Genomic DNA, 11889 nt, shown 5'->3' on the forward strand with positions numbered 1-11889 from the left:
CCCAACACCACCGCTCGGGGACCTGGCGCTGCTCGGAGCTGCTTTGTAAAAAAAAAAAAAAAGGCTGTTCCTCGGCTCCTTCGCCTCTTCTGTCGGGGGAGGGAAAAAAAAAAGCAAAGGACTCGCGGTGGGCGCTTCGGCCTCTTATGCATTGAGGGAGGAAGAAAATAAAGAAGAACAGTCAGAAGGGAATACTCGGCTTGCGCTTCTGGAAGAGAGGGGGAGCTCGTCCGAGCCCCCCAGTGTGCTCCGCCGCGGGGGAGACCTGCCTCTGAATTTTCTCCTCCCACCAACCGCTCGGAAGTTGAACTGAAGCAGAATTTAGAACGAAGACAGTTTTTTTTTTTCCTTTCCTTTCCTTTCAAAAGTTTGCATCGAGGCTGGATTTACTTGCACCTCGCGGAGAGAGAGAATCCAGGGGAGAGGGGTGTGCGGAGCCGCGATCCCGGTGAGGCGCGTTCGGGTTTCTCGGGGAGCCTTGGCCGGCACGGGGCGGGCAACATGGAGTAGGTGCAGCGGGGCTGGGAGTGGGGTGCGTCCCGTCGCCTGATCCCCTCCCTCCCTCCAGGCTTTCTGGGGAGCCGGGGTTGGAGGGAGGGAATCCGGGGAGCTGGCAGTGGGTCTGCCTCGCCAGGGAGCCCCGGCTCGGCCTGTGCGCCCCCGGTGTAGGGTTCTAGGCTGGCGTCCCCGCGCGCCCTCGCTCTTAGGGGAGAGAACACCTCGCCCGGATTTTTATTCGCACCCCTACATTGGTTGCGAATTTGGGGCTGAGAGAGGAAAGGGAGGGAGGATTGCACCCCGTTCCCCAGGTCGTCCTTGCTGGCGGCTCGCAACGCTAACCTGTTCCTTCCCGCGGGGAGGCAAAAGTTGTAAGGGGAGGTTAACCAGAATGAGGTTGAAGTTGGGGTGCGGGGTTGCCCAGCTCACTCCAGGCCGGAGACCTCTCGGGTGAGAAGAGCACAGCGGACGTAGGTCTAGCCCAGTGCGGGAGCGTCGCCCAGCCCGGCGCCGGCTCTCTGCGGTTCGGAAGTGCGGCTCTCTCTCTCTCTCTCATTTTTTTTTCCCTTCCGTTCTCCGTGGTCGGCCTAGGTCACACTTTTATTTTATTTTTTTGGACTCTGAGACTAACCCTTCACAGGAAGAAAGTCATCAAGTGGTCACGATCGTTTTTTCCATTACCTAAAAGTAGGTGGCAAGAGGCTTGCGTGTGCGTGTGCGCGTGTGTGGTGGTTGCTGCTGTGTTTTCAGTTTGGAATCTTCTGCGTTTTTGTTTTGTTTTGTTTTTTTTTTACAAAGCGGTTTCTGTCTGGGTTGGCCCCACCCCGGTGCTGAAGTCCTTTCTCCCTAATCTTCAGTCTGATCACACACAGTTTCTTAATGGGGGTTTCAGACCACTCTCCAAGCGGAGGGGAGAACTGGCAGGGTGCAGGGGAGTGGCGTGGGGGGGAGTGAGGAGGCCAGGGGTGGGCAGAAATCACTCTTTGCACCCCCGATCCCCTCTCAGAGTTTCTGCTTTCCACTGCGAGCAGATGTGCGGGTGGAGTTTTTGCCGGGGAGGGTTTGGGTCCTGCACGGCGGGTGTGTGCAGCGAGACTCCGGAGACGGCCGTGTTTCCTTTCACTTTAAGGACTTCTGGGGATTGGTTTTATTTCTTTCTTTCCTTCTTTTTTTTTTTTTTACTCTTCCCTTTCTCTGGATCTAAAAGATCCCAGGCCGTACTGGCCGCGGTCGGCGTTGCCCCCGTGGAGTGTCTGCGCGCGTGGGGTTTGACCCGTGTGTCCGGCTGTGCGCGTCCCAGGCCCAGGTTTTCTTCACCGGGTGTGTGTGTCGGGGGGGGGGGGGAGGATTGGAAACCTGTGCCGGAAGTCCCAGGGCCTTTGCAGATAAACGCCTGGTGGCGGTGGGCCCCTCTGTGACCCTGCGGGGCTGGAAGGTGGCCCTCCGGTGTTGGGGGGGTCGCTGTACCCCGGGCGGCGGGGGTGTGCGGAGGCTGGGGGCGTGCGCGCGTGAGGTTTCGTGACACGTCCCCGCCGGTGTGTCTGGGGATGGGGGGGGGGCAGGCTGGCCCCGGAACAGGGGAGAGGCTCCCCTCCCCCCCACCCCGTGGGGCGAGAGGAGGGGGGGGTTCTTGGCTATGTCCCACCTGCTGGGGACGATGTTGGGGCGCAGATAGAGCAGATAAACCCAGCGAATGCCAAGAGCAGCAGCGCTAGTCTGCGCCGAGGTGAGGAGATCCGGTTTCCAGCTCTGCCTGGATCGGAGTTGGAAGGCGTTTGTCACCTGCCTTCTTGTGGCTTCCCCCTCACCTCCTTCACCCCCTTTCTAAAAATCGCAGGTTGGATAAAAGCTTCACTTTTGCCTGCTTGACCACTACTACTCTTCCTCCTCCTCCTCCTCCTCTTCCTCTTCTTTTCCTTTTTTTTCTTCTGGAAGTTTGGGAAGAAGGGAATGATCTTTTGAAACCTAAGAGGGACTGCAGTCTGAAGAACTATGGGCAATGACCCTTAAATTTAACTGTATTTTTTTTGGTTCTCATGGGGGGGGATGGGGTAGAGACTTCTATTCTCTGGCTATTAATTGTGGTTGTGAAAAGATGGGTTAGGATTTGGATATTCTATATTTCTAAAATGGGGAAGGAACTAATCTTGGGCTGTCATACTGGACAGCATTTTCATTCTCCAGTTGTGGAGAAGTTGAATATCTGTTCCTGTCTTGTTGTGTAAGGGGACTTTTATCTGCTTTTGATACCTAATAGGATTTGAAATGATTCATTTTTAATCCTGTAACTTCGTTCTACCATCAAGTTATTTTAAATTGTAAACTTTGTAAAGGTCCTTGGGGAAAAAATACCTTTTTTATAGAAAAGAGAGAAAATAACCTTTTATTTTTTGAATGTATTACAGTCTTCCAAATGAATTTGAAAAAGCCACAGAATACTAGATTCGTCGTGGTGCAGATATGTGATCTAAAGGCAGACTTAAGAGAATGCTCTAGCCTGCATTTGTTGATGTTTTAATGCCAGAAAGGACCCTGGTCAAATTTAAGCCTATTTCGAAGGTAAACTAGTTTAAATTCTGAAAAGGTATTTTTAACGTGTAAAAAATGGCAGCAGCAGTATTAGATTCCAATTTTACTTTCTTGAAACTTTTACGTTGAACCTGAACTTTCCTGAAGGTATGTTTATTTGAATAAGGGATTGTTACTTAGGTGATTGAGACACTTCCGATGGTGGGATTATACAGAATGGTCAGTGCCCAGCCGTCTTCTGACTTCTGACTTCATGCCTTCATCACACGGACTGTTGTAACACCTCTCTACTGGTCTTGAATTTCAAATCCTGTGTGGTGTGGGGAGTTGGAAGAGTCAATTGGGGGTGGTAGAGATCTCCGAATATAAACATTCTCCTTCCTGTTGGCTTTCCCCAGGAGTTCAGATGTGTTCTAAGCCTGCCGGAGTGAACACACTTCCAAGACCTGATGGAGGCCAGAGCTCAGAGTGGCAACAGCTCCCAGCCCTTGCTGCAGGCATCCCGTGACAGCGGCAGGCAGCGTGGGGAGTCCGACCCCAGAGATGCCCTCACCCAGCAGGTACATGTGTTGTCTCTGGATCAGATCAGAGCCATTCGGAACACCAATGAGTACACCGAGGGGCCTACAGTGGTCCCCCGACCCGGGCTCAAGCCTGTTCCTCGCCCTTCCACTCAGCACAAGCATGAGAGACTCCATGGGCTACCTGAGCACCGCCAGCCTCCCAGGCTCCAGCCCTCGCAGCTCCATTCTTCCACCAGAGCCCCTCTGTCCAGGTCCATCAGCACGGTCAGCTCAGGGTCTCGGAGCAGCACAAGGACAAGTACCAGCAGCAGCTCCTCTGAGCAGAGACTGCTAGGGTCAGCCTTCTCTGGGCCCCGTGCAGATGGCATCATCCGAGTGCAACCCAAATCTGAGCTCAAGCCAGGTGAGCTGAAGCCACTGAGCAAGGAAGATTTGGGCCTGCATGCCTACAGGTGTGAGGACTGTGGCAAGTGCAAGTGTAAGGAATGCACCTACCCCAGACCTCTGCCCTCAGACTGGATCTGCGACAAGCAGTGCCTTTGCTCAGCCCAGAACGTGATTGACTACGGGACATGCGTGTGCTGTGTGAAAGGTCTCTTCTATCACTGCTCCAACGACGACGAGGACAACTGTGCTGACAACCCCTGCTCTTGCAGCCAGTCTCACTGTTGTACAAGATGGTCGGCCATGGGTGTTATGTCCCTCTTCTTGCCTTGCTTATGGTGTTACCTTCCAGCCAAGGGTTGCCTTAAATTGTGCCAGGGGTGTTATGACCGGGTTAACAGGCCTGGATGCCGTTGTAAAAACTCCAACACAGTTTGTTGTAAAGTTCCCACTGTCCCCCCCAGGAACTTTGAAAAGCCAACATAGCATTATTAATCCAGAGTATTACAATAATAGGGATTGTGTTTGTGGGGTTTTGTTTGTTTGCTTGTTTCCTTTTTTCCCCCCCTTTAACACATATGCAACCAACTTAACAATTGTAATCTTGGCACTGTTCATAGAGGTTTGGGATGTTTGCAGTGAGATGCTCTTTTGTCTGTGTGCCATTTGAACTGATAGGCTTATTAGAATTCAGCTAATGGAAGAGTAAGGGGTACAGAACTTGGCAACCCACATATTGCATAAGCTAAAGCAACAGACACTCCTAGGCAAAGTTGTTTTTGTGAATAGGTTTTGCAGAATTTGTAAATTAGCAAGAGACTTCCCTCCCCTCCCCATTGTTTTCTCCAGAGATAATGTGCTATATTTTTGTATATACAATAATATTTGCAACTGTGAAAAAAAACAAGTTTGTGCCATTCTATGTGGCACAGTCACAAAATATTATACTAATATGTTGTACATTCGGAAGAATGTGAATCAATCAGTATGTTTTTAGATTGTATTTTGCCTTACAGAAAGCCTTTATTGTAAGACTCTGATTTCCCTTTGGACTTCATGTATATTGTACAGTTACAGTAAAATTCAACCTTTATTTTCTAATTTTTCAACATATTGTTTAGTGTAAAGTATATTTATTTGAAGTTTTATTATTTTATAAAAAATATTTATTTTAAGAGGCATCTTATAAATCTTGCCCCTTTTATCAGGATGTGATAGTTGCTGCAAATGAGGGGGTTTCCAGATGCATATGTTCAATATAAAATAGAAAATATATTAACGTTTGAAATTAAACTGGGATTGTTTTGTCTTATTTGATCTGTGTGTTTTTCTTTAAGGGACAAGAAACCACATTTTTATGCTGTGGCTAGAATTTTAATGGAAGTTTCACCTGACAGTCTGATTCTTAGCATTGCTGCTTTAAATGTCAGGTGGATTATTTGTGAGTTTTCAGAGATAAAGCTGCTTTCTTTAGGGAGAAATAACTTTAGGCTGTTAATTCTTGAGTTGGGCTCTGTGTTGGTTCTTGAGTTGCCCATTTTCCTCTGCCTTTCTAATGACTTGCCTTTGGCCTTGGTTATACAGGCTTTCCCTCAACTACCACCACTCCTACCCCAGCTGACTTACTTAGGAGTTATTCCCAAAGGATTAACAACTAGATATTTTAGAAACTATGAATAGATAGCATTAGGAATGCATACAGTGAAGGTAATTCAAAACTGGGGAAATTTAGTTCAACATAGATTATTTATATATTGAATATGCTGTGTATGTGTTAGTGTGCAATATCTTTGTACATAGATCAGCCCTTAAAAAAATAACTGAGTTGATTAAGAGGCTATGGGGTATTTGGTATTTTTTTTTCTAGCCCTTGTTTTAGAGAAATTCCTTGTTAGAAAAGATAGGGAGGGAAAAAAAAAAAGTGGGTATGACATTTCATCAGGTACTAGTCTTCAATTTCAAGCTCCAGTTTAAAAAAACTTGGATCTCAGACTTGCTTAATCAAATTATATAGGAAATAGTTAAATTTGGCTCTGGGTAAAAGATGCAGTATGGCCAAAAATCAGCGTTTCAAGTTGTCTTTGGGGGAACAAAGACAGCAAGCCGCTACAAGTCCATCCTGACAAATATTAGGTTTTCTTAAGTCACTTGATTAGTCACTTTGTGACTGATGACTCTTTTCCAAAAGCACAGCCTTAGACTGCCAAGAATCACCGGAAGTCTAGGAAATTATTTACCTGCCATTATTGCTTAATCTCTTGTTTCCTGTTCTCTGAGGTTAAGAGGTCTTAGTACACGTTGTCTTCTGTTTTGTTTTGTTTTTTTTTAATTGGCTTTCAAGGAACCATGTAGCCTCCAAACCTCTCCGGAATCAGTTCTGAAAGTATAAGATGAGGTTTATTTAGTGACTATTTACTCTTGTACCTCAACTTCTGGACACTAGCTGTTAAATTGTCAAATTTCACTGTGGTGATTTTTCCCGCCCCCCAGTCCTGGGGCTTGAATTCAGGTTGGGGATGCTGTCCCTGAGCTGCTTCTGCTCAAGGCCAGCATTCTTATCACTTGAATCACAGTTCTACTTGTAGCTTTTTCTGTGAATGTGGTAGTGAGGAATAAGAATTAGAATATTGACAAATGAAGCAAGGTTTCTTATTTTAGCTTTGAAGGCATGAAAAGCATAAACAGGACTGATGAGTAAACAATCTCATTCTAAATTACCTAAAGCTGAAAAATCCTTATTCGCTCAAATACAGCAAGTTTATAATTCAGTAGCCATTATTTGACATGAGAGATTAAAAGTACAATACAGCAAACGACTGGCAAGGATTGATGGGGAATTTTTAAGAAAGATGGGTCTTGAAGAAAAATAATTGTGTGCTGTCTGTATTTGAGATTCATTTGGTAATAACTTGATTGTTGTTGCTTACAACATTCATTTATGTGTTTTGAAAAAGATTTTAAGGCTTGCCAAATCATGTTGGCTCATGCTTGGGATTGTCTGAAAGAAAAAAATGCCAAATCCCAACCTTCTGCATAACTTCTAGGTACATTTCTAATGCAAGAAGTATTGCTAAATTAAGATATTGATGATAGCCTCAAAATGAATTTCTAATTCACACAGCACTGTGGGATGTTTGATAGGCAGTGGGGATGTTTGATGTTATCTGTTAACTTGTAAGCATATGGATAGTTTTCCAAAGGTTTGTTAATGGATTTAAGACTTTCACTTGCAGATACATTCGCAAGCGACCACTTTTTTTTTCTCTCCTAAATGTGCAAACAGGGTATAGATGTAAAAAGTCTTCACTTTGAACTCTAGTTGAGCTGCACATCAAAAACAAGTTTCCTAAGGAGGAGATTAGTTAGGGGTAGAGAGTTTGCTTAGCGTGCCCAAGGCCTTGGATTCAAGCTCCTTCACAGCACAAAAAAGCTAATTAATTAGTTATGCCAGTATTATATCAGCTAGCCTTTGGCTTGCACATTTATTTATATACTGATTTAAGCTAGAACTAATGCTTGCTAAGTCAGAGTGAGAGTGGTCAACCCTGAAAAAAGACCAGATCCAAATTTGAGCAAGATCTAGCCAAAGCTTTATTACAGGGAAGCTATGCATCTGGAATGGTACTTGCTTTTCCATTCATGGTGCCTCAGTTGGACAGTAAACCCATAGCTGCAGGCTTTCTTTGGATTCCACGTGTCTACCTTCCTTATATCATCCGACATCACCAAGTGAGTGAGAAAATGTTAATTCTGCCAGGAATACATCCTCTACCTCAGATCAAAATTAAAATACTCTTGTATAGTATTTAGGTCAAGAAAAGATGAACAAAGTGTGGTGGCAATCAGGAGTTCAATACTAACCTGGGCCATGTATTGAGATTCCAACTCAGCAAAACAATAAAAGACAACAAAAATAGGACATAGAGCCTGTAATCCGAACTACTCGGGAGACTGAGGTCTGAGGTTTTTAATTCAAAACCAACCTGGGTAGAAAAGTCCATGAAACTCTTTATCTTCAATAAACTACTCAGAAAAAGCCAGAAGTAATGCTGTGGCTCAAATAATAGACAGCTTAGCCTTGAGCAAAATAAACTCAGGGACAGTGTGGAGGACTAGAGTTCAAGCCAGAGCATGCCAGGCTTCAACATGATTTATATATTTTTTTTCCCCAAAACAGTTGCTAATACAAAGAAAAATTATTTGTCTTAAAGGACTAATTTGAAACAGGATATAGGTAGCAAAATTATGTCACAGTTCATTAAGACAAGATAAACATGTCCAGCTGGCACTAAACTTCCAGTCCTACCTGCTAGAATTACAGGAGGGCATCCATCACACCTCAATTTAAATATATTTTATTTAATATTGCTTGCGAATCACAGGACTGCTTGTTGATATAATGCAAAGGGAAAGGATTAGTAACTCCAGTACAGAATTTACAACAGAAATTGGAGGAAGCAATGAGAAATTCTCAACAGTGACTTTGACCCTTATGTCCAGACCATGCTTGCCAAAGCTTTTCTGCTAAGTTGTAACAGAAATAGGATCATTCACTAAGTAAAGCTGTGCTTGCCATGTTCCCGTCTAAGATGAAGTGTAGACTTGATAGATGATTTATAAAACTATTTTGATATATTTATTATCTACTTTTATTATTGTTTCATAACCCAGGCTAGTCTGAAACTCATTTCTTGTCTCAGCGTTTCTAGTGATAGAATTATACATCTAGATGCTTAATTTTCTTTCTTTTTCTTTTTTGCCCCTCCTGGAACTTGAACTCAGGACCTGGGTGCCGGCCCTGAGCTTCTGTGATCAAGGCTAACACTCTTATCATTTGAGCCACAACTCCACTTCCAGATTTTTTGAGGGTCACTTGGAGATATGAGTCTCACAGAAAGATCCTCAGATCTCAGCCCCTGCGTAGCTAGGATTACAGGCTTGAATCACTGATGTCCAGGTTATGTTTTTAATTTTTAAATATACGAGTTACTAAAAAAACTTCCCTCCTTTAAAATTCAGCTTAAAAAATACAGTTTCAAGATATATAACTAAGAATTAACTTGAAAAGATAGACTTATTTTTGATCTTCCAATCCTTGAAATTTACCTCTTTGTGATAACCCATAAATTTTTATTGTATTGATATATGAGATAGTACATACTTTAGAATGAACTGGGGATGATTAAGCTGTGGGAAGGGAACACGGAAGTATAGGCCATAACCTGATTTTATAGCAAGCCAGGCCTGTAAACCTAGCTATTCAGGAGGCTGAGATATGAGGATACAGTTTGAAGCCAGCCCAAGCAGGGAATTCCCTAAAACTTTTTTTTTTAATTTTTTTCTGATCCTGGGCTTGAACTCAGAGCATGGGATCTGTCCCTGAGGCTCTCTGTGCTCAAGGCTAGCATTCTACCACTTGCACTACCGCGCCATTTCTGACTTTTTCTGTTTATGTGGTACTGAAGAATCGAACCCAGGTTTTCAAGCATGCTAGGCAAGCTCTCTACCACTAAGCCATATTCCCAGTTATCTCCAACTACCATCAAAAAGTCAAAAGTGGAATTGTGGCTCAAGTGATAGAGTACTAATCTGGAGCAAAAAAAGCTTAGCAACGGGGCACTTAGGTTCTGTCTGAGTTGAAACCTCAGCATTTGTAAACCCTCCACTGCATAAAAAAAAAAAAAAACAAAAAACACTTGACCAGGCTGGGAGTTTGGCTTAGTGGTAGAGTGCTCGCCTAGCATGCACAAAGACCCAGGTTCGACTCCTTGGTACCACATAACGTAGCAAAAAGCCAGAAGTGGTGCTGTGGCTCAAGTGGTAGAGCCCTAGCCTTGAGAAAATCCAGGGACAGTGCTCAGGCCCTGAGCCCAAGCCAAGGACTGGGGGAAAAAAAAAAAAAAACACCTGAAGCCTACTAGCTCAGGTCCATGTGGCCTAGGTACTTATGGCCCATATCTAAGTAACACAGCTTCCATGTTGGAAGTGGTGGTGGTGCAGATGCCATCGGTATATTGAATTAATTGTATCAGGTTTTGCAGTAACAGAATGGTTCTGACAATGTATCTGGCTGCTCATAGTAGAGAACTGAGATTCGTGTTAGGAAGTGTGATATTTATCATCTCAGAACAGCTTTTCAGATGACTGTCTGCAGGTCACTGTGGACCAAGTAACTTAAAGTACATTAAGTTGCCTCTGGAACAAGTATAGTACCTGTTCTGCTGACCGAGCTAACTAATGCTAAGAGATGTATCTGACCCATGACTTGGCTAGGAAGGAACTGGTGCTAGGATCATGGAAAACCACATAATCAACTTGGATTCAGCAATAGGTAAACTGAAATCAGATCTATATAATTAGAATCAAACTCATTGATTTGTGTTTGCACTCTTAACTACAGACCTCACTTTTGGAAATAGTGAAAAGTAAGTTGCCTTACAAACCACTGATTTGATTCCAAGCATCTCTGAAAAGTCACATGATGTGGATTCAATAATAGATCTGGATATTTGCCCTGCCATGAAAACAACACAACGATAGCAGTGGGATGTAGCTCAGTGGTAGAGCACTTGCTGCCTTTGTGTGAGGCCCTGCATTGGATCCACTGCACTCCAAACACAAAACAAAATCTCTGCAGGCCTGAGAGGCAATTACTTGTGTTTGACTGGAGTATTTGTTATGAACCTGAATTAATGTATGGGTGTACATAGTGCTTCAGGAGGAGAATGAAAAGGATTGATTGTTCATAGCTCTTTTGAAGCTGATGAACTAAGCCTCAGATGATAAGTCATAGGAAAGGATAGCGGCAGCATCCGTCTTGTATCATTTGAACCGTCACTCTGCACCCACGCCCAGGGACCAAACAGCTTGCAATATCAGGAGCTATTCTTGGATTTCACTACAAGTGGTAAGACTGAGAAGGTATTGGTTTCTAACAGGTAGGGGCTAAAGATGATGCAAAATTTTCCATAACACCCAATATGCCATCTGTGCCAATTTTAGGAATCCCTGGTGGAGAAGCTAGTAGTAGGGAGAATGTTACATACCTTTCTGATTTATGAAAAGGAAAGCTGTCAGTTGAATGAGGGAAGACCAAATCAAGTGTCTTGTGGAAATGATTGCGACTGTAACCAGTTCTCTATTCTGAGAACTAAGTCTCTGGAAGTTTTATATAAAAAAGATCCTTTGTTGATAAAGTAACTAGCCCTACATCCATTTACTGTAACTTCTAGAATGAACACGTGTTATGTGTGTGTTGCTTTATTTGCATGCAGATAAATTTCCACAACATTTCTAAAAGAAATATCCATGATAAGTGACTTACAAAATTTGCTTTTATCCAAGGTGAATCCATTTTGAAAGCACTACCAGAAAAAAGGACTTCAGGAGGCCATATATACCTGTCTACCTTAATAATTTCCCAATAATCAGGATGCCACTCCTTTAAGGTGTTCTGGAGAAGTTTAGCAGCTGTTGTGCGTTGGAGTAGATCTCAACATTCCAATAGCTTCTTAAGGAGTATTTGATGAAGGAATGACTTCAATAGAAAGTAAAAGTATACTGATAGTATTTAAGTAAGAGTGTATGAATAAGAATATATTGCAGGACCAGAAGTTTGGCCTAGTGGTAGAGTACTTGCCTAGCATGCACTAAGATCCGGGTTCGATTTCTTGGTACTACATACATAGAAAAAAAGCTGGAAGTGATACTGAGGCTCAAGTGGTAGAGTTTGAACCTTGAGAAAGTTCAAGGACAGTGCTAAGGCCCTGAGCTCAAGCCCAGGACTGGCAAAAGAAGAAGAAGAAGAAGAGGAGGAGGAGGAGGAGGAAGATGAGGAGGAGGAGGAGGAGGAGGAGGAGGAGGAGGAGGAGGAGGAGGAAGAAGATATTGCAAAATACACAAGTCAATTGAATGTTACAGATAGAAGACAATGGTTAGTTTACAATGGTAAAGT

General features: G+C 43.8%; 1 protein-coding gene across 1 annotated transcript; it reads left to right on the plus strand.

The window, feature by feature from the left end:
- Positions 1-294: 294 nt before the first annotated feature.
- Positions 295-5243, plus strand: Spry2 (sprouty RTK signaling antagonist 2). Its single transcript, XM_090341978.1, has 2 exons — positions 295-448; positions 3426-5243. The coding sequence occupies exon 2, from the start codon at positions 3477-3479 to the stop codon at positions 4419-4421; it is 945 nt and encodes a 314-aa protein (XP_090198104.1). The 5' UTR covers positions 295-448; positions 3426-3476; the 3' UTR covers positions 4422-5243.
- Positions 5244-11889: the final 6646 nt, after the last annotated feature.

This window comes from Megascapheus bottae, chromosome 11 (assembly GCF_031878675.1).
Source record: "Megascapheus bottae isolate mThoBot1 chromosome 11, mThoBot2.hap1, whole genome shotgun sequence".
Classification (NCBI taxonomy): Eukaryota; Metazoa; Chordata; class Mammalia; order Rodentia; family Geomyidae; genus Megascapheus; species Megascapheus bottae.

Bases quoted from the DNA above. Each gene is read 5' to 3' on its own strand.
- Spry2 (XM_090341978.1), top strand. From the start codon at position 3,477: ATGGAGGCCAGAGCTCAGAGTGGCAACAGCTCCCAGCCCTTGCTGCAG.